The 22,146-nt window shown below is 53.3% G+C and overlaps 2 protein-coding genes across 5 annotated transcripts in view; one reads left to right on the forward strand and one right to left on the reverse strand.

Moving 5' to 3' along the window:
• DRG1 (developmentally regulated GTP binding protein 1) overlaps positions 1–1,078 on the reverse strand; it is a 35,774-nt gene extending 34,696 nt beyond the window's left edge. The window contains exon 1 of the mRNA XM_016198545.2: positions 1,017–1,078. The gene's annotated coding sequence lies outside the window, so the exon portion shown is untranslated. The remainder of the gene's footprint in view (positions 1–1,016) is intronic.
• A 1,037-nt stretch (positions 1,079–2,115) lies between these two features.
• Positions 2,116–20,981, forward strand: PATZ1 (POZ/BTB and AT hook containing zinc finger 1). 4 transcript variants are annotated; one of them, XM_016198543.2, is made up of 5 exons: positions 2,119–4,194; positions 5,532–5,595; positions 11,744–11,915; positions 17,874–18,011; positions 19,490–20,981. In XM_016198543.2, exons 1-5 carry the CDS (start codon positions 2,924–2,926, stop codon positions 19,906–19,908), a joined length of 2,064 nt encoding a protein of 687 aa, XP_016054029.1. In that variant the 5' UTR covers positions 2,119–2,923; the 3' UTR covers positions 19,909–20,981. The 4 variants fall into 4 exon arrangements, with proteins under 4 accessions (XP_016054028.1, XP_016054029.1, XP_016054026.1 ...); XM_016198540.2 differs by having other exon boundaries at positions 2,120–4,194; positions 17,939–18,011; positions 19,490–19,613; XM_016198539.2 differs by lacking the exon at positions 17,874–18,011 and having other exon boundaries at positions 2,123–4,194.
• The last annotated feature ends 1,165 nt before the right edge of the window (positions 20,982–22,146 follow it).

Genomic DNA, 22,146 nt, shown 5'->3' on the forward strand with positions numbered 1-22,146 from the left:
GCTTGAGACTTTCTATCTTAAAAATGGAGTCGATGCATCTTCCGTTTTCCTCAGAGCATTGTGTACCTGTTTTCATAGGGCGAACCCTCTGGGATGAAGCCTGTCACAGCACCTTTTTCTAAGCAGGACAGATTGAGAGCCAGTTCGTCCCATGAGAAGCCAGTAAGGGGGTTCAGACGCCACTGGTAAGGAAGGGGCACACTCAGGTTAACCAGTTGGATTCCTGGTTCTCCCACTATCTGTGTGGCCTTGGGAAAGTCACTCATTTCCCCCTTTCTTCAGCAGTAGATTGGAAATAGTTATGTCTCTACCTTGGAGAGAGGATGTGCTCTAGCATGGGCACTCAATAACCAGATCCCTTTCATCTTTTTTTTGGTGGCTCCTCCCTGCAGCACTCTGAAACATCAAAATGGCCAGTTCCAGAATCCACTCAAGAATCTCTGAGCCCTGGCTTAGGGAGGTTAAGGCACTAGCCGGAGGTGACCCAGCTATTTTTGGCTTAGAACAAACACAAATAGCCTGGCTCTGAGTTCAAGAACTTTCCTCAAGTCTCTAAGCTTCATCTTTTCTCTCCAACAGGCTTTTGGCACCTACTACACCCTAGGAAAGGCGGAGGTGTGTAAGGAGAGAAATCCAGCCCAGAATTAGGGGCTGTGCAGCCACGACCTTCGAGTCTTCATCACTTCCTGAGACAGGTGCTGCCACCCCCAGTGCACATATTAGGAAAACTGTGAGTCTCGGAGAGGCCAGCTGACTGGAACCACAACACATAACCAGTCAGCGGAGTTCCCGAATTCGAACTCGGGTCCTCCCGCGGCGCCACGCGAGGAAGCCCCCGAGGCGCGCGTGGCTCGCCGCAGGGAAGGCGAGCGGCGGTGGGAATCCCGAGTGGAGCTGGAAGCCGGGCCCGTTCATTTGCATGCTAATACCCAGAATGCTTGCCCCCTCCCCCCGCTTTTCTTAATGGAAGCGCTCAGTTTGGAGTTTGGAACTGAGGAAAAGTTTGGAACACATACTTCGCTCCTTCTTTGCAACTGTGGGAACTTCCCGCCCGCACACGCGGTGCCTGCGGCTCAGAGCTCCAAGTCGGGCTGCCCGGCGGCGGTCGCGCTTCCCCGGCAGGCGAACCTCGGTGTCCAACCCGCGCGCGGCATCATCCTCCGGCCAGCCGCGGACAAAGCGCCAAGGCCTGCCCGCGGCGCCTATTGCCCGAGCGCTCGGGGGCGCTGGGGGATGCTCCCAGCCTCCAGAGGCCGAAGGGCGCTCCCCGACCCTCCAGTACCCTCACTTCTCTAGGGGCTGCTGGGGTGCGCGGGGATCCCTGCTCCTGTCCATCGCCCTTGCCTCTATGTTGCTGCCTTCCTGAGCTGTTGACTATCCGCTCCCCGGGGCACAAGGCTCGGCGTGCGATTTGGGGGAGAGGCTGGACGATGGCCTCTTCTCCCCAGTTCTCGGGCGCGCCAGTCCCTTTGGATCGGTGGGTGCGCGGGGTGCAGAAGCGGCTCCGGAGGTTAGGCCTGCCCCCAGCCAGGACCCCGGGCTCTCTAGGCTTGGGAGCGGGAAGGCGGTCGGCAGGCGACTTCTGGGTATTTCGCGCATCAAAGGTGGGCTCTGAAGGGTAGCCGAAGCCCGCTTCACTTACTGGTATACATCGAAAGCTGGGGCTGGGGGCCCAGGTCTACACCCCTCAGTCCCCCTCCCCCCGCCCGGTCCGCACGCCGCCTCTCGGCGGGGTGGGAGGGGCAGTGGGACCTGGTTTGCTGGCTTGGCGCTTCGTTTGCATTGGTCCGGGGGGGCTGAGACTGCAGCCCCTGGCCCTGAGGGTGGGGTGGGGAGGCGGGGGCCGGACGGGGGCTCAGCTGCGCTAGCATTGGCGGAGCTGGAGAATGAGGAGGGGGGGCAGGAAGCGGGGGGAGCGGAGCTGCGGGGGGGGTTGTATAAATAGGGAAGGGGGGACGTGCATCCTCGGCTGGGTGAGGGGGGGGGCGCTCGGCACAAAGAAAGTGGAAAGTTTGCAGCGCGGGGCGGCCGGTGCCAGGGATCCGGGTGCGCACGTGCAGGGCCGGGGGCGCTGGGGGCCCCCACACCAAGCTCGCCGTTTCTTTTTTTTTTTTTTCCTGAAAGCGAGGGGGGGGTGTTGTTGGTATCGCCCCCTCCTTCTCCTCCCCCCAGGGGTGAAAGTGCAAGAGGAAGTGCAGCCGCTGCCATCTTTCCTCCGCTCCGAACGCACGGAGCCCGGGGCCGCAGCTCGCCGCCGCCTTCGCCCGGCCCGGGGAAGGGCCCACCCTGCCGCCGCCGCTCGCCCGCTCCAGCCTTCGCCGCCTCCTCCGCCCGCCAGGCTTCGGAACCCAGCCCGTGCTGCCGCCCCAGTGCGCGCCCTGCCGCCGCCACCGCCTTCGCCTTTTGTTCCCTCTGCTCCGGCGCCCCCGCCCCGGCTCGCGCTTTGCAGGGGACGCAGCGCGCGCCCCCAGCGGGCCCGGGAAAAGCCGCGGCGCGCGCGCGCGCCTGCGCGGCAGACCCCTCCTCCTCCCCGCGCGCGCCCCTGTTGGCCGCGCGCCGGCGCCGCCTGGCGGGCGGGAGGGGAGGTGGCAGGCGCGTTTGCAGGAGGGGCGCACCTCTTTGCTCTGTTACCCCCGGAGGTAGACCGAGAAGGGGAGGCGGGCGGGCGGAGAGAGAGGAGCGCGCGATCCAGCAGGGGTAGGGGCCGCTATGTGGGGGGTGGTGCGCCCTGCAGTCTAGACAGTACGATCCGGGCAGGGGGCGTGTGCGCTCGGCGCACCTGCGAGACTACAGAGCCCGGGGCCGACACGTGTGGGGAGTGTAGACACGTCCGCTGCGCCCCTCTTGTCGCTGCCTAGGGGAAGGGAGGGGGGCGGGCAAGTGCCGCGGCCGGGTTTGTGGGGAGGGGGCGGCGGCGGCGGCCATGGAGCGGGTGAACGACGCTTCCTGCGGCCCGTCGGGCTGTTACACCTACCAGGTGAGCAGGCACAGCACCGAGATGCTGCACAACCTGAACCAGCAGCGCAAAAACGGCGGGCGCTTCTGCGACGTGCTCCTGCGGGTGGGAGATGAGAGCTTTCCAGCGCACCGTGCCGTGCTGGCCGCCTGCAGCGAGTACTTTGAGTCGGTGTTCAGTGCCCAGTTGGGCGATGGCGGAGCTGCAGACGGGGGTCCCGCTGACGTGGGGGGCGCAGCGGCGGCCCCGGGCAGCGGGGCTGGGGGCAGCCGGGAGCTGGAGATGCACACCATCAGCTCTAAGGTGTTTGGGGACATCCTGGACTTCGCCTACACTTCTCGTATCGTGGTTCGTCTGGAGAGCTTCCCCGAGCTCATGACGGCTGCCAAGTTCCTGCTGATGAGGTCGGTCATTGAGATCTGCCAGGAAGTCATCAAACAGTCCAATGTGCAGATCCTGGTGCCCCCTGCCCGGGCTGACATAATGCTCTTTCGTCCCCCTGGGACCTCGGACTTGGGCTTCCCTTTGGACATGACCAACGGGGCAGCCTTGGCAGCCAACAGCAATGGCATCGCAGGCAGCATGCAGCCGGAGGAGGAGGCAGCTCGGGCAGCTGGTGCAGCCATTGCCAGCCAAGCCTCCCTGCCTGTGTTACCTGGGGTGGACCGCTTGCCCATGGTGGCTGGACCCTTGTCCCCCCAATTGCTGACTTCCCCATTCCCCAATGTGGCAACCAGTGCCCCTCCCCTGACTGGCAAACGAGGCCGGGGCCGCCCAAGGAAGGCCAACCTGCTGGACTCAATGTTCGGGTCCCCAGGGGGCCTGAGGGAGGCAGGCATCCTTCCATGTGGCCTGTGTGGGAAGGTGTTCACTGATGCCAACCGGCTCCGACAGCATGAGGCCCAGCATGGTGTCACCAGCCTCCAGCTGGGCTACATCGACCTTCCTCCTCCCAGGCTGGGTGAGAATGGGCTACCCATCTCTGAGGACCCCGATGGCCCCAGAAAGAGGAGCAGGACCAGGAAGCAGGTGGCATGTGAGATATGCGGCAAGATCTTCCGTGATGTGTACCATCTCAATCGGCACAAGCTTTCCCACTCAGGAGAGAAGCCCTATTCCTGCCCCGTGTGTGGGCTGAGATTCAAGAGAAAAGATCGCATGTCCTACCATGTGCGGTCCCACGACGGGTCCGTGGGCAAGCCCTACATCTGCCAGAGCTGTGGGAAAGGCTTCTCCAGGTGAGAAATGCCCCCCCCCCCCATGACCTGCCCTAGTCCTGATTCATGAGACAGCTCCTTGCCAAGATCTGGGAGTGTGGGGGTCACTTGACCTTATAAGAGAGAGGCATGTCTGGTTTGGGGAGTGTTTTAACAGCCTTGCTTTTGAGATGGTGTAGCCAAGAAGCTGCTTTCTCTTCCCTCAGGGAAGTTCTCTGGCACTAGGAGTGCCCTACTGTTTCTCTTCCTTGGGGCCTGGTGGGAAGGGGCCTGGATTCCTCAGGCCACAGCCACCGGGCCTCACCATTCTTCTCCCTGGGCTCCCTTTGTGTTTCCGGCACCAGGCGTGGGGCCCCCTCTGGGGGCGGGAGGCTGGGCTCCTCCAGCGACTTTCCCCGCTTGAATGGCTGCCGAGGGAGACGCTGAAACAGAAACAAGTGCATCCTGGACTCCTTACTCTTCTGTGCCACCAAATCCCCCAGCACACAGCACTGGCAATCATAGATCAGTGAACTCCAGCTTTGCCCCTCACAGCCCCCTGGGATCACAGGGCACAGAGCTTGGCACCCAGAGTCTCTTCCTAACACCGAAATCTTTGATCAGCTCTGACATGGTGGCTCCAGAGCCTAACTGAACTCACTGGCCCTCTTTATGTTCTCAGGACATAGAGGAAGGGGGGCAGGATGTCTTTTTAGATGCACTTTTTAGTGATCCTGATAGGGAACTGAGGACTTGTCTGGGAGTGGAGGGTTTTGTTTCTCCTCTTAAGAGAATATACATTATAAAAGGCTGGTTTTAACTTGCCTGGATACTGAGGACCTTGTGTGTGGAACCTAGGGATGGAGAACTCCCTCAGAGGGGCCCCAATCAGGAACCAGTCTTACCGGTCAGGCAACCCCTGCCCACCTGCTCTGGCGGGCATCTGGCTTACCAGCCCAGCTGGGGACTTAGGCTCCATCCCTTGGCCTCTGGGGACTGAATTCCATCTGGGTGGCATTCATTGGCTGCCGGCAGGAGAGGCTGGGGGAGGGGAATACTGAGTTTCTAAGGGGCTTTAGTCTGGACAATGAATCACACATACCCCCTCCCGGAAAGGCTGCAGCAAGGCAGCCCTGTCTCATTCTAAAGCCACCTCCTTGGGTCCTAGAAATCATTGAGTTTCTGGTGGGGGGAGGTGGGTAGGCAAGGTCAGAGACAAACACTCACTTCCCTCTAGAGAGGCCTGGGCCTGTGGAACCAGAGCTGGGTGGTGACTGTGTCTTTGTCATGCTGGGGTGGGAGGGGGGGGGTCTGGCCAAGACTGTGGCCCCATTTTTTGAGGTCTTATTTTAAAGGCTGTCTTGGTCTCTCTTTTCCAGGCCCGATCACTTGAACGGACATATCAAGCAGGTGCACACTTCTGAGCGGCCTCACAAGTGTCAGGTAGGGGTTGGGCCAGGGCAGAGCTGGGCTGAGAGAATGCTGTTCTCAAAGCCGGGCCATGAGCCAGCTGATGTGTGTGCTGGGCCGGCTGACTGACCACCGCTTTGCACACCTCCTCCTCTGTCCCTCCACCCTCCGTCTGCTCTTCTTTGTTCTTCCCCCTGGCCCCCTTCCCCCCCCACTGCTGATGTCCCCTCCTTCGTTGTTGTTGGGTCCTGGTTCCCACCCTGTCTCCAACTCTCCTGTGTTGCTTAGCTTTCCTTTCCTGGTGTTAGCCAGCTCTGTGGATGGTCGGCCACACTGCACAAGTGTTGTCCTGGGGGCACTGGCACCCCACTGGCCCCGGCTTCTGGTTCTCAGCATCTTGCAGGAGCCACCATGGGGAGGGAAGGGTTTGTAAAGGGCTTCTGGTGGTCCAGCCAACAACTCTTTCCCTTCTCTGTCAGGCAGCCTGACCCAAGTTGGAGCTCCTTCTGGGTCCTCCCAGGTTAGGGCACAAGAAGCAGGGGGTGGAGGAGGTGGAGAGGGTGGGTGGTCTTATCTCCCAAGCACTGGCACTGGTTTAACCCTTCTGAGGACTGGAGAGCAAGGTGGTTTACTCTCCTGTGAGCTCTTTGTGTAGCAGTTGGTAGGGAAGGCTGGGCAGGATTCTCACCCTTGGTTTGTCTGCTGGAACAATGTCTGGGGGCCCTGTGGCAACCAGAAACTTGAGTTTCCTCTTGGCCACTGATCATTCCTGTGTAGATGGAAAACATGCCTCTTTCTTCTCCTTGGTTACCTCCCCTCTCCTGTGCCAAGTTCCCGCAATCCGAGGGGGAGCCAGAGTTGTGGAACTCTTACGACAACCTCTGGGAGGGTACCCTGCTTCTCTTTATCCTGTTGGTGGCGAGGAGGGAGGGTTCAGGGAGACCTGTAGTGAGGCATGGATGTGTTGTAGGTAGGCCAAAGAGCCCCCAGGGGCCAGGCGTGGATGGTGTTCACAGAAGCCAGGCTAAGTAGCCTCTCCTGAGGACGATAATCCAGGGGTTGGGCTGCTGGGATCCATCTGTGCCTCGTTGCCTTCTCTCTGTCTCTGATTTTCTCATCACGGAGCACATTCTGACTCGCCCAGGTAGTGTGCTGAGCAGTCTGGCAGAGTAGGAGGAGCCCGGAGGGCAGTGGGGCTGTGCCCGGTGGCCTGGGGGGGTAACCTGCACTCTCTGCCCTTTTTCCAGGTGTGGGTTGGGAGCAGCAGCGGCCTGCCGCCCCTGGAATCTCTTCCTAGCGACCTGCCATCATGGGACTTTGCCCAGCCTGCTTTGTGGAGGTCGTCCCATTCGGTTCCTGACACCGCCTTTTCCCTTTCTCTAAAAAAATCATTCCCAGCCCTCGAAAACCTGGGCCCAGCACACTCCAGCAACGCTCTCTTCTGCCCAGCCCCTCCGGGATATCTGAGGCAGGGCTGGACTGCCCCAGAGAGCAGCCGGGCCTTTCCCCAGTGGCCTGTAGGCTAGCCTGGCCTCCTGAGAGGGTTTTCTGTGGAGGGAACAGGAGTGGCGGTTATTCTGAGACCCTTACTTTTGGGAGAGGCCAGCAGAGTAGTTCCCACCCATCATGCCTGGCTCCTCCCAAGGTGACTTAAGAGTCTTTCCCAACTCAGGGAACCCAGATGGGGATAGCAAGAAGCTCCTTGGTCCTGCCCCTCCCCCCCAGGCTCCAGGTACCCCTGGGTGTCTGTCCTTGCCTAGGTGATTTTGGAGGTTGGTGCATTCCTGGGAACTAAGCCATTGGCTTCTATGCTTCCCTTCCCCTGGTATCACCTCCCCTAAAGCAGAGGTTTTCTAGAAAGGGGCCTGGCCACCCCTCCCCCACCCTGGGAGTGAATGCCCCTCTAGAGGAGACTCTGGTGCAATTCCAACTGGGTCAACCCCCACTGCCCTCCTCTTCCCTTCCCACTTAGACAGGTCCTGCTTTCATTTCTGGCTAGTGAATTAGACTTTTGTGTTTTGAAGTTTATTAGCAGGTCTGCTCAGGAACTAAACTAACCAGTAGCTTTGTATTGGGTCACCCCAGTATGTGGCTTTGGGGGCTGATAAAGCAGATGTATTTAGACCCCCCTCTTGGATCCCAATGGTATGCCCTTTAGCCCCCGCAGGCTCCGCGGGGATAACAGGAGTGATGATAAAAGTTTTAATTCTAACATTTGAGGCTTTGTGTGTTTTGTCCTTGGTTTGTGTCATAACACTGACATCATTGTCCCTCGGTGTATGAACCGCATCCAACAAGCATTCTCACAAACCTGCTAGCCTCGCCTCCAGCCCATAGCCAGAACTCCTCTACTTATGACCCAGCAGGTAAAGACATGCTGGCTCTCATGTACTGGGCTGGCCAGTCAGGTGTGCCTGGGCTTGGTTAACCAGCAGGGGCATCTGTTTTGCATGGTGTATCTTCTGAAAGCTTCAGAGGTGAAGAGATGGTTCTCTGGGAGTTGGTTCCTTGGGACCCCTGGCAAAGCTGCGCATATACCTTTCAGCCCCTCCTGATGCCACAGAGGGGCCAGTTACAGAGGCTAGTGCCACAGCTTGAGTGAAAAGGCCATCTGAATGATGGGGCATGAACCCTCAGGCTTGGCAGTGATACAAAAGTCTCCTTGGGGGGCTGAGTGTCCCTAACTGGCCCAGACTGTCCAGGTATTGCTGCATCTATGGGTGCAGTGGGCTAGGACATTTCCCCTATTGGAGCTCAGCCTGAAGCTGAGAGGCTAGAGCAGCTGTCTGCCATTGCTTCCAGTGCCCACACTTCTCAGGGGCTAGTGGGGTGGCTTGGGTTGGAGGAATAGCTCGTTAGAGGAGGAATGAATAGAGGTGGGAGTAAGGGAGCTGACACCCTCGGGAAGAAGGGGGCCAGCAAGGCCTATGGTGCTGGGCCTCCATGCATTGCCCTTAGACTTTTTCTAGGGCTGTGGTAAGGCCACTTAGGACACCCCTGAAGCTGGCAAACTTCAAAGGCCACCAAAAGTCAGGTGTGCACTAGTGTCCCTGGTACCATTTGGGCTCCATTTCTGAGCTGCTCAACCCTTAGAAAGAAAAGCTTTAGGAAGTCTGGGATGGGGAGAAACTGGCGGGGGAGGGAAGGGAGCATGACGGGCTCAGTGTGGAATGGTGATGAGCAGAGGTGAGCCAAGCTCAGGGTGGCTGGGCTGGGACCTGGCATATGTGCTTAACAATAGCAAGCTGCCTAAACACAGGGCTGTGGGCAGGGCGGCCATTCCGAGCGCCACTGGCAATCAGATCATGCTACTGCAGGCTCACTCCTGTCCCATCAAGGTCCCTCTGTCTTCACTCTGTCTCCCAGAAGGGAAGTGCCTGAGTCGCCCCGGCATGGCGGTTCTAGGTGTCCCCTTCTTTGATATGTTTCTCCCTCAGCCACTCTTTTATGTCCCTTCTCTCCTGGGTCGTGTGACCAGCTTCTTTCCATCCTGTCTTGTCTGAACTTCTGGCAGATCTAGACTCAGACTCATACACTTTTAAGATTCCCTCAGAAAACCTTGGGGACTCAGCTACAAAGTGTCAATTCTGGCACAGAAAAGCCAACAATCACTTCAGTTTGGCTTTGTGACACAGTGAAAGTTTTTGTTGTGTTTGTGTGTTTTTTCTCAGCAGCAGATTTACATTCTTAATTATGTTTGCTCAGGCTGAAGTTAGCTTTCATTCCTTGAGAGATAATCAATGGCGGATGGGGTGGGGGAGTCAGCCTGGTCTGGGATTTTAATTTTGCTTAGCTAATCCTCCAGATGGATAATCCACTTGTGGATAATTGAGGTTTGGCTTCCCATTATCTTTAGGTAGCAAAGTATGACAGGCAGTGCTTTAAAGGACAGATCTCCAAAGAAGGCTGGCAAGAGAAACAAGGCATCTCTTTCATACCTGTCTAGTGGCACCCACTCCCAGGGAATGCAGGAGACAGAATCCTCAATGTGTGCTTTCAGCTGCATTTTCTCACACCTGGTCCATGTTTAGTTCCTTTGAGTTTTGAGGCATAGACCACACTGCCTCTCATCACTGGAGGGGTGGTGGTTAGGTGACTGGCTGGCAAAGCTGGCTCTTGACTGTGGATAAATTGGCAGGTGCACCCTCCTGAGGGTGTTTACTGCAGTCTTTGCTCTGGTTCACAGGCCGGTGGGCTAGATGGAAATTCAGTCCCCACCCCTTACCCCCACTATGACCTATAATTGGGTCATGAAGTCCCAGACTGAGGTGGGGCCCACCTGTGGCCATGAGACCAAGCATCCACAATGCTTTCTGAGGCACCTAAGTGTTCAAGTTTCCCTGCACAGTCCTGTCACCTCTCCATTTCGGGAGTCCTGGCTACCAAGTACACTGTTAAAAAGTATCAGCACCTTTCACTGACCAGAAAAGCAACCTCTACTGAGCCTAGAGATGGTAAGAGCACAGACTCCGGGGCTGGCTCACAGGCTGGCTGTCCTGTATCCTCTCAGGGTTTCCATCTGCCCAGTAGTAAATCAGGGAAGACAGGAACCCCAGGGTAGCTGGAAGGAGTGGTAGGGTACTGGTTTGGCATGGCAGGATGTTTAGACTGCTGCTTTCGCTAGTAACTGAATCATGTACTTTGGGCAAATCACTTTCTAAACTCAGCTTCCTCATTTGTCAAATGGATAAACTCAATATATAAAACAAAAGCACTATTTTATTAGTATAAATTGTTCTGTCCAAATTTGTAACATTAGCTTAAAAGATAATGACAGAACAGCAAGGCCTGTCCTCATGCACACAACAGTGGCATCTTCTGCCTCCACGGTATCACATGGGTTTGTTTCTTGCTTTCCATTGTACACTAAGGAGATAGATAAATGTACATGGTGATTTACCTTGAGGTCTCAGGACCTCAGGATATGCTTCTGTTAAACAGACACGGTAGGAGCATCTCCATTCTAGCAAGTTAACAAGGTGGCAGGTCTTCAGTGGGTTAACATTTGACTTGTAATGCACTTAAAGGTGAATGTTGCTTTCTCTTGCAGTTCTAAAACAGTAAAAATGGACAAAGAGAAATGAGTCAAACTTGACTAGAACCCCTGAAACACCTCCATAGAACCAAAATAGCTTGAAAGTCACTAGACAACTCTTCTGAGGGCTTTCCTGACATTCCATGACCTCCAAGGCCGGGGTGCCTGTACAAGCCTCCACTGAGGAAAGGGTGTTGGGGAGATCAGCGTCTGAGACTGAGTTAGGTCTTAGGCACAGGAAATGCCCAGGGTCTGGGCCTGCCCTCCCAGGGTACGGGTGCTGAGCTTCATTGCCTGAGTCATCCGCCCCTGGGACCTGGCTGTGAGTTGGTGCTCACAGCACAACTTTCTATGGCCACACTCTTGGAAGGTGATAACAGCCTGCCCCTGAGGGCTGCTGTAAGGATGGACCTCATGAGATAATTGCCTCTAAAAGGCTAAACATGGTGCCTGCCTGGCACAGAATGAGTGCTCAGTCAATGCAGGGTAGTATCACCTTCCTTGTTATTACCAGCACTTCCCCAACTTAACATTTCACAAATGCTCCCAGAGCCTCTGCCCACTTTCTCTCTGCTCATTGTCACGTTAGCAGAACTGACACTCTCATTTTATGGGCTGCTTTTTCAATACAAACTCAATAGAATATGAAGAGCAATCTCTGTGTTTTGTCCTGCCTTTCCTTTCCATTTCCCTGTGGCCAGAACTAACGCCACTTTTGAATAAAGTAAATAAATTGAATTCTTTGTATAAAGCAACTAGGGAAACCCAGGGTGGAGAACAGGGAGACTGGTCTGTTTATATGCCAGTAACTCTACTGTAAATTCTCTTATAGTCAGTACAACTGATGTCAATTCTTAATGTTCACAAATGAACGAATGCCTAATCTTCATTTTGTAGGGGAGCATAGAACTTAGTGTGCAGTGTTGTGGTAGTCATTGGAACCAAGAATTCCAACTCGGGTGTTTCATGTGGGAAATAGAGCAGCTAGCTGGCATGTTGGGGATAAAGCCTGAGCCACATTCTAAAGTTCTCTATATAGGAAGTCAAATGTGTTGGCCAGAAATGGTTTTGTTTCAGTGTGCTTGGTGAGGAGTCAGATGTGGAATGCCAGCTTTCCCCTCATCCTGTTTTCCTTTCTGCCCTCAGACTTGCAATGCTTCTTTTGCCACCCGAGACCGTCTGCGCTCCCACCTGGCCTGTCATGAAGACAAAGTGCCCTGCCAGGTGTGTGGGAAGTACTTGCGGGCAGCGTACATGGCAGACCACCTGAAGAAGCACAGCGAGGGGCCCAGCAACTTCTGCAGTATCTGTAACCGAGGTAATTTCCCTGCTGTTTCCTCACTTCCAGAGTATGGGCCTGAGCTTGTGTGGGAGGCTGGGGGCTCTTGACCACCCTGTCTCAGATTCCATTCCTTGCACGGCCAGCCTTCCCTTCCCACTGAGTGATAAACACCCTCATCACCCAGCTAGCTGCTTGCCACCCCTTCCTTCCCAAGAAACTTAGGATGCTTGGAATGAGAGTTCCCAGGAGATCAGCAAGTGGGAACAGGAAGAGTATTGTTACCAAGCTTGGGCCTGTAACATCTGCTGCTCAGGTGGCAGGGTAGATACTACTGAACTACTGATGTTGGTGGGAGAGTCATTAGGCCCCAAGAGGTGGGAGAAAAAGGGTTCCTGCTTGAGAGCTTTTGCTGGCTGATTCACTGGCATGTGAAATTCAGCAGCCAGGGAAGGAGGTGGAGTCTAGAGATGGAGAAGGGTCAGAAACTTTTTAGCACAAAAGATCAGAAAAAAGCCCAAACCCAGGTAGACTGTGGCCTTGATGAGAGAATGGAAGGTGTTCTGAGCAGGGTAGCGTGCTTGCTGCTGAGGTCGGCTTAGGTGGCATCTGGCTCTGTGGCCCTGGTGTCGTGTTGGATGAAATCAGGCCTGTCCTGAACCTGAGCTTCTCCCAGGGCTTGTTTGTTGGCTGTTGGATGGGCTGAAGTTTGTGTTTTGCAAGCACAGTGTCTGTGGAGGACGCTTGTGCCGTATCTCTGCTGAAGGAGGTTGGGCAGCTGTCTGTAGTGGGTGTGAGGATGCTTCTGCACGGTGTGCTTGCTTTGGCCAGGTGTGGACGTTGCTGGGGAGTCCTATCTCCTGGGACATCCTTGTCCCAATGCTTCTGGAAGCCTTGGGTGTGGCTTATGGATTGAATACTGAACCAGGAATCAGGGGGCCTAGGGTTTAATCCCAGCCCCTCTTACCCTACTATGTGACCTTGAGCTTTCCCTTCCTCTCTCTAAACATCAGTTTCTTCATCTCTTAAATGGGGTTAAGAACACCCCCCTTGCCCACCTCAGAGGGTTGTTATGAGGATCCTGGCACACAAGGTAGATGAAAGTTAACTGAACCCCACAAGGTGCTACACACTTGGGAGGCCCATCCTTACACTTTGTAACAGTGTTAGGAAAGACAGCTCACTGACACTCTGGTTTGGACCAAGCAGAACAAACAACCCTGCAGTCCTTGGCTGGAATCTTTGGGTACCTGTGCTCTCCCCATGTGCCCTGAGGTCGCTGGTGGAGGGAGATGCTGAGTAGCTGGGTGTTCTTGGTGCCCCTCCCTGGGACTGCATACCTGGGGTTTGCCTTGAAGGCCGCTGGATGTCACTCTTTGCATCACCAAGAAACCTGCTGTGAAAGCAAGGAGGTGGTAATAAAAGCTGCTTAAGCATCTGTCCTATTTTCTGACATGTCAATAGAGCCCTTTCTGGCAGGAACTTCCCCTGGGTAGCAAGCAGTGGGGTTGTGCATACAGGGAATTATCAGGCTGTGACTGATCATCGTGACCGTGGCTGCCTCAGCTCTAGAAAAGGTTTCCTATCTCGTTTCATCCTAACCTGGCTTCCTGACAGCACCCCCAATAACTACACCTGCTATAACATGCCATCCTCAGGCATTTCATCAAGTTTTTAAGGTTGAAGTTAGCCTGAGAACGGGTCAGAGCCCAGAAGCAGGAACCAATGAGAGTGGAGAAAGATGCTAATGAGGAAACCCAGAAAGCCTAGCCCAGATTGCGGAGTGGGGCAAGAACTGATGGACAACCCAGGGCTACAGCCCCTGGGGGCTCGGCTCTGGAGGAAAGAAGAGCTGAGAGCAGCAGGGAACAGCAGGGCAAGTTGGCCCAGTTATGAGACAGCTGATGTGGCAAAGCCAACAACTATTTACGTCAGTAATTGCTTTTCCTGGGGCTGGTAAAGAGGGCTTGGGCGGCAGCCACAGGCTACATGACTGGGATGGAGACGCCAGAAGAGTAAAAACAGAGACCACCTTATCTCAGAAAAGACAAGACTACGTCTGGATCATAAGCTAAACTGCTTTGGGTCTGAGTCAGAGCAGGAAGTCCCATTCTTCCAAGAATATAAAAGAGGGCTCTGGTCCAACCCACCCTGGGTCCTTGGAAGGAAGAGAAAACAATTTCACTTTTTATCAGAAGAGAAGGAACAGGATTCTACCTCTGGACTCATTTCTTGGGCAGAAATAGGAAGAGACTCCTCCAGGGGGGAAAATACAAAAACAAAAGAGGAAGGTAGTATTTCCAGGAAGAAAATAAGAACACCAAAGACATGAAGGCACTGGAATCAGAATGCAGAGAGCAAGCTCTGGGTCGTCCTTTGCCCTGCTCACTTGCGCCAACAAAGCTGTGAATTCAGGGAGGAGCTGCATGAATACATGAATGTTCCCATCTCTACAAGGGTTTGAGCAAAGGCTAATGTCAGCCAGCTGGTCAGACGGTTGAAGTTGGATCAAGTGAATTTCCAAGTGCCCTCTGAGATCCTTCAATCTGAACAAGTCCCCCCCTTTTTTTTAAATTCCAGAGAGGGCAAGGGGGGCGGGGAGAAACATCAGTGTGAGAGAGAAACATTGATTGGTTGCCTCCTGTACCCACCCCATCCAGGGATCGAACCTGCAACCTGGGTATGTGCTCTGACCAGAAATTGAACCCACCACCCCTTGGTGCATGAAATGATGCTCCAACTAACTGCACTACACCTGCCAGGGCCCAACAAGTCTTAAGCAGTCAACTACTTATAGATCTGCCATTTTCAGTCTTGCCTGTGAAGAAGGAAAGGATTAGAGGCAGCCTGACTGCCCTAGCCCCACACTTGAGACAGATGACTTTGTTTTTGTCCTTGAGACATATCAGGATGTGGGTCAGACCTTCTGTAGAGGAAGATAATTTGTGGTGGAAAGAGTATGATGGTGAGAAAAGCTTGTGCCCTCATTTTCAAGTTGAGGACATCAAGTTAAGTTGATCAGTGGGAAGGAGAGAAGGATCTGGTAGATCACCATAATTTTCTTCCTTGCTTTTTAAATTTCTATAGCAGGGTCTTTGTATGTATGCATATGTACTGGTACGAGGAAGAGGGATTGCTTATTGGGAACGTGCCTGTGAGAGAGACATCTGGTCTCCTACATCATTGCTTCAAAGGTAGAGGAAGTCTTCCCAGTCAGAGGTGGGCGTACAAGCTGTCACCAATGCCAATCCTGGGTGCAGACAGCCTGCCATTCCCCCAGACTGAGCTGATACAAACTGACTTAGTGCCCCGGTGGCCCTGCTCAGCTGGGTAAGGCCTCACCAGGGTCTGGACGACGAGAAGGCAGTTCCCGACCCCGCACGGATGTGGAACTTGCAAAAGGAGTATTTGCTCTGGAGTGTGAAATGCAGCATAACAGACAAGAAAATGCAATGGAGGAGCAGTAGCCTTTTGGTAATAAATTCTTCATCTCTATAGAGTGCAAGGGAGGGTGGCTTGTTGGTTCTTGTGGAGTCACATGTGTGCTCATTGTCTCCATCATTCTGGTGCCTGGATCAAGCCTCCTCTGGTTCTGGTTAATTAGTGGTGAATGGGCAGTTGAGTTCAGAATTCCAACTATTTCTGACATTAAAGATGTTTTCTTCTCAGAAACTCAGCTTCTGTTTTGGCCCAACAGTTGGCTGCTGAGTTGCTCTGTGTTTAAATTCTGGGCTTTACGTGGCAGCTGTGGATCCACTCCTACCACCCTGCCATGTGGTTTTGCTATAGATAGTACAGTCTGCAGCTGGGTAAAGTCAAGAGGACCCAGCCATGTGTTTCTCAGACTGTTTTTCAGGAAAAAGCAAATTTTCATTGAGCATCTGCTGTATTCTCTTGGTATAGCACTTCCCACAAGGAATAAATGTAATAATTCCTGGTGCTCCTTCCCTCCTTTCCCATCCCCTCTTATTTGCAGTGGACCTGCCTGGGTACATCATACCACTTCAGAGGCCTCACAAGGGATTAAAAAACAACAATAAAAATTCCCTTCTAAAGTGGCGTCATCGTATCATCAGAAAGTCATGAGTGATATCTATGCTGGTTGTTGGGGCCACAGCACCCAGCAGGTTGCTAAGATCCTCTTCCATTAGCCTCATCTGCTCACTCCTGACTATACCCTCCTTCTTTGGAATGTTTTGAGATAAGCCAGTCTGTCCCCTGTAACTGGCCCCAGGCAGACCACTGTCACAGCACAGGACAACTTGCTCTGCCAAGCAGCGCAGGACACCAGCATCTGGCCCAAGTGGGTCTGTGAAGTAGCTGTGTCAGGAAAGGAAGGAAAATTCACTCAGTCTCCCATTTCCTCCAGAAACACCAAGCTGTATTGCCAGGGGAGTGTTTGTTAAATAAGTTTCCTGTAGGGCAGCCCCTATCAGTGGCTTCCATTCTAATGGAAGAGAAATGCATGAGTGTAAATGGTGATAAGGAAACTTATTGCAAAAGTCCAAGGGATGTTTCTAGGACCAGGGCCAGGGCCAAGACACGGGAACCATTAAAAAGAGTCTGCCCAGTGGTTAAGGACCACATGTGGCACACGGTCCTGGGGCTGGAGTCCCTACTCTGCCATTTAGTAGCTATACATGTGACTGCAAGTTACTTAACCTCACCAAGCCTTTTATTTTTTCATCTATAATATAGGTAGTATAAGAATTCCTAGTTCATAGGGTGGTTGGGGGAATACTGCAGAATATGTACAATGTGCTAGGCCCTGGCACACCATCACCACTTGTTGTAGGTGAACTCTTACTGTAGTTCTAGCAGTGTTCCAAAGGCCATACCAATTCAGACTTTTTAAAACGAGCCTTGTGCAGACACTACATAGTACTCTTCAGCCTCTGACCCTATAGTAATGGATCCCATTGTTATTCTGTAGCTGTAATTTTCAAAAGGAATGCAAGTACCTGAGAATGTCAGCCAGATCCTAGTGAATTAAAGGACATCATGAAGGCACTGGCCCTCCAAGTGGGCCTTATGCTAAAAAGCTTCACTTCCTGCTGAAGGCACTTTCTGATCCTTGACCATAAACGGGGTTTGATGACACAGCTCCTTTCTGTGCGACCCAAGTTGAAATCCTGGTTCCATATCCTCAGACTTGTGGGTGGTGTGCAAGTTGGCCCAAGATCTACTCTTCCCAGCCTGAGATATCACACAGCTCAGATTGACCGGAGCATCTGTGTTGGGCTGGAGTAGCTCCAAGATGGCTGGACTGTCCCTTCCACAAAATAAAGACAAAGATCATCCCTGTTTCTTCCTTAAGTGAACCTGATGGATGCTCCAAAACTGAACCAAAAAGACCACCACGAATAAGAGATGACTACACCCCTTTAATGTAACTTCCTATTTTTCTTGTTCTTCAAACCTCTAAACCAAGTTACCAAGTCCAGTTATTCTGAAGGTTAAAAAGTTAGAATAGAACATGTCCTAATAAATAGAAGGAGTGCTCCTGGAGGCGTCCCTTTGGTGTTTCATCTTGCCTCCATCTGATTTATTGTACCATTTACTTTTACAAGTGTTAGCAAGCGTTCTGCTGGCTGGCGGCCCGTGGCTGTTTTGGAGCCCCGTGTGCTTTTCTGACTGCATTTCTAGCTGTGGTCCCTCCAGCTAATCTGGGGCTGTGGGACTACTCAAACCACTCTTTACTGAGGTGTCAAGCAAGCCTAGAGGCAGGAGAAGGATCTCAGACCATCCTTGGGCCTGGGCCCTCCACTGCAGCCTTGCAGAGTGGGCTCTGCAGAGAAACTGATTCAAGGACAGTGCCACCCTTCATCCTGAGCCAGGTGGCTCCCATGGTTGCAATTGTTTTTGAGCCAAGGAGGGGCCCCTTCTAGGTGCAGCTGACCTAGGAATGCTAGCCGGAGCGGCCAGAGGAGAGGCTTGGGGGAAGCAGAGGTATCTCTGTGCTGGCCGCGGGATCTCATCTCCTTTTGTCTTGTTTAGGTTTCTCCTCTGCCTCCTACTTAAAGGTCCATGTTAAAACCCACCACGGTGTTCCCCTTCCCCAGGTCTCCAGGCACCAGGAGCCCATACCGAATGGGGGAGCAGCGTTCCACTGCGCCAGGACCTATGGCAACAAAGGCAAGCGACCCCTTGCTCTGCACTTTGCTTCTCTGCGCAGACTGTGTTGTGGGGGCGCTGGGCCGGGTGTGGGGAGGCGGGAAGGCTGCCGGCTTGCTGGCCGCCTCAAGGAGGCTCAGAGATCTGAGTGGCAGTGGCCTCCAGGACAAGAGTCACAGTGGGTATCTCACTCCAGGGCAGTGAGTGAAGCTTTAGGGCACTGCCATGATCCAGCCCCCGCCTCCTCTTCCCCAGCCCTCCTTCCTTGCTCCTGGCCAGCCCCCTGCTATCTGGAGCCCTGCAAGGATGTCCCAGGCTCAGGGCTGGAAGAGGAGCCCTGCATGATGAATTACTTTGGGCTTGTCTGTTGCCTGTGGCCCTTGAAGGGTGGTGTGGAGCTGTGGCTGAATGCTTTCTCCTTTGACCTTGCAGGGCAGGGGGAGCCAAGGGCTGGCCTCCTCCTTGATAGGTGTGACTGGTTTCTATGAATGCCCTTTTCAGAGGGCCTCTGGCTAAGTTTGTGAGATGCATGGCGATAAATGAGCTACCTGACAAGCTACCTGACCGCCTCTGATCCGAGTTGGTTTGCATAGAGCTCCCTAAGCCCCACCTTCACTTGTTGATTCAGGTTGTTCTGTGGTATTTCAAGTTGTTGTTGCCTTGGGGATAATGCCAGGGGCTTGGTGGATGGCAGAGATGGCATGCTCCATGCTCCCATCACAGACCTCCTTTCCCGGCATGGCTCTTTGAACCCAGGCAGGAAGCTGCTGATTGGTGGAGGACTCCATTGTGGGCTGGGCAAGGCAGAGCAGTAAAGGTTGTCTTGAGGTCTAGCTTGTCCTGGGTTCTGTGTAGGGACAGATAGCCAGCTGAGTTGTTTGAAGTTGCTTTTAATCTCTGTGCTTTGGCCACTTTGCCCAGGAAAGGTTTTGGCAGAAATAAAGTGGTAAGGGCAGGGCTTGTGTTTGCAGCACTGGGAAAAGGACTGGCTTCTTTCTCAGCCATCAACGACGTCTGCTGACTTGAGGACCCTGCGGCTCTGGTTCTGCGTTGCTAGGGCGCAGCTAGTCTGGTGCAGAGGTGAGGCCATTGACATACCTGTTCCGCATCGTCAGAGCAGCCAGTTTACCTTCAGAGGTACCCAGGAGGGCTCCTACAAGTTGGGGGTCTTTGAGTTGTTCTGGGCAGAAGCAGTGGAGGTCCCTCTCTGTACCCCCTTCCTTGAAGCAGGCTGAGATGATGGTGAGCAGTACATGTGCACCTGCATGAAGAGTGCTCAGCAAGGGAGGCTGGCAGCCCCAGGGCCCTGCTGTTTCACCCACATAGGTACACACCAGACTCCCTGACTGACCAGCCGAACCTCGGTGGGTTCTGCCAGGACAGTGGATGGCTGTCGGCTGCCCTCCACAGGCCTGTGAGCTGGCCCCTCACAACCCCTCCAGGAGGGGGCATGTCCAAAGCCTGGCCTCATCTCTCCTCTGTGTTTTGTTTTCTCCTAGAAGGCCAGAAATGCTCACATCAGGATCCGATTGAGAGCTCCGACTCCTATGGTGACCTCTCGGACGCCAGTGACCTGAAGACGCCAGAGAAACAGAGCACCAATGGCTCCTTCTCCTGTGACATGGCGGTCCCCAAAAACAAAATGGAGTCTGACGGGGAGAAGAAGTACCCCTGCCCTGAATGCGGGAGCTTCTTCCGCTCCAAGTCCTACTTGAACAAACACATCCAGAAGGTGCATGTCCGGGCTCTCGGGGGCCCTCTGGGGGACCTGGGCCCCGCCCTCGGCTCACCTTTCTCTCCCCAGCAGAACATGTCTCTCCTCGAGTCCTTTGGGTTTCAAATTGTTCAGTCGGCGTTTGCATCATCTTTAGTAGATCCTGAGGTTGACCAGCAGCCCATGGGGCCTGAGGGGAAGTGAGGCAGATGCTGGGTCCCCTTGGAAACGGCCATCTGGGGACTACTGAGAAATGCTGTGAATGCGGAGGGAAGTGATGTCTTTGGGTTCTGTAGCTGAGGTTTTTATTCGTTTTTAAACCCCGCTCCCCACCTTATCATCCCACCCCTCTCCACCACCCATTCCCCCAATGGTCTTTAGAAATAGATCCTCATCTGATACTCTGCAGAAATATCTGCGAGACCCAGTATGAGGCAAAGGCAGGAAACACTACATAGGCCTTCAAGGCAACACCAGTCCCAGTTTCTCTAATGGGCGGAAACTGGAATTCCTGGTGCTCAGTTCTTAGTGAACCCCACCCCAAACCTACACCTTATGGCATTCTGGTCCCCTCCCACTTTTCTAATCCCTCATTCCCCCATCTCATATCCTTCAAAAGAAAACACAATAGGGTCTCCACCCACTTACACAACTCTGATGCCCAACTGTCTTTAAGGAAGCTGGAAGCCTATAGCATCCCATGGACCATGGGGTGAGTGTCCTCCTAGAGCCCCATGAGCTTGACCCTTGACCTGGAGGGCCCCAAACCTTTCTGAGCCCTGCTTGGAGGCTAGCATTTTGCTACTAGGACAAGCTTAGCTATTGAGGACACTCCCACCCCAAATTCCAGTTCTTACGTGATTTTAACCATTCAACTTGCTGTTGGGTTTTAATTCTCTAATTATTATTATTATTGTTATTATTTTTTAGGACCAGTTGTAGTGAATTGCTACTGAAAGCTATCCCAGGTGATACAGAGCTCTTTGTAAACCGCAGTCACAAGTTAGGGTTAGTATTAAACTTTGTTTAGATGTACCATAATTAACTTGGCTAGTTGATTGTTTGAAGTCTATGGAAGAAATAGTTTTATGCAAAATTTTAAAAATGCCAGTCTGGTCAGGGAGATAGGGGGTTTAGTGCTTTTGGGAGCCAGGAAAGCAAGAAAGCTGGCAGGTGGGGACATTGTGTACCTCGGTTGTGTCACATGTGAGCAAGCCCAGGTTGACCTCGTGATGTGAATTATCTGATCAGACTGTATTAAAAACGTTAGTACGTTACTTTACCGGCTCCCTTGAGTCTGGTTTTTCAGCTATGGGAGTCTTTGCGACCCAGAGGATAGGCATTCTACACCCCTGCACCTAGAGTGGGGATGGGATCCCAGGAGACCTGTGTTCCCACTGAGGTCTCAGCTGCCAGCATTCACCCATTTGTTCCACAAATACTTCACTCCTGTTGTCTTCACTACTGTGTGCCATGCCCAGCCTCAGACCCTGGGGATACAGTGGTGAAAGGATACCCTTGTGGAGCTTAATGGTAGAGAGACAGTTAAACAGATTTAACCGGAGTTCAGAAAATGAGAAGTCCAAGAAGAAGAACTGGGCAAGGTAGGAATAGTGAGAACAGGAGGGTGAATGGGGTGGTCTAGGAAGGTAAGAGGCAGGGGGTGGGACTCTGGGAGAAAAGACCTGGAGTTAGAGGGGACCAGCTAGGACCTAAGGAGGGACATGGGAAAGCTGAAAATCCTCATGGCTAAGGGGTTATAAGAAGCTCAGCAACTTGAATCCCCCCCAACCCTGTGTTACCTATGGGGTAAGTAAAAGGTTGTGGCACCCTTAGTGGTGAATGTGTGAAGAGAAGGGGGAAAGGGAACAGCAAACGAGGTAAGAAGTTAGCACAGTGAAGATTCATGGGAACAAGAATCAGAGAGGGGGAACAGGCAGACTCACAGCAGCTGGGCATCTTGGGAAGCCTCAGGCAAGAGGGAAATCCCTAAACTAATAGAAATAGCATCTAACCTCCAAACAGTAGAAAAAAGTGGTAAAGGAGAAAAATAAATAGACCAGGAGGAACAAAGCACAAAATTATTTAGATTCACATGAATATCAGTAATTACACTGTTCTGGTTTAAAGGCAGACTTGTAACTGGATTTTTTTAAAAAACCTCCAAACCACCTACACAAAGTCTCGGGTAAGTTGCTGGGCTCTAAAATGTGTAGATGGAGGCCTGGGCTGTTTTGTGTATCAGAGAAAAGAGCTGCTCTAGAATGCTGAGACATGGACAGGTAGCTTTGTGACCACTACAGAATCTGCCAGCTGGTTATACTGCTGGGCATTAAAGCAGAGAACCTGGCCTTGAACCAAAGACTTGAGACATGCTAGGTCCTGCTCCCCACCTGAAACCCCTGGTTGTATCCATGGACAAGTAGGGACCACAGTTAGGAA

The sequence above is a fragment of the Miniopterus natalensis genome, chromosome 20 (assembly GCF_054644295.1).
Source record: "Miniopterus natalensis isolate mMinNat1 chromosome 20, mMinNat1.hap1, whole genome shotgun sequence".
NCBI lineage: Eukaryota > Metazoa > Chordata > Mammalia > Chiroptera > Miniopteridae > Miniopterus > Miniopterus natalensis.

Bases quoted from the DNA above. Each gene is read 5' to 3' on its own strand.
- PATZ1 (XM_016198543.2), top strand. From the start codon at position 2,924: ATGGAGCGGGTGAACGACGCTTCCTGCGGCCCGTCGGGCTGTTACACC. The intron at 11,916-17,873 runs GTAATTTCCCTG...TGTCTTGTTTAG, and splicing joins CTGCAGTATCTGTAACCGAG to GTTTCTCCTCTGCCTCCTAC. The intron at 18,012-19,489 runs GCAAGCGACCCC...GTTTTCTCCTAG, and splicing joins CAGGACCTATGGCAACAAAG to AAGGCCAGAAATGCTCACAT.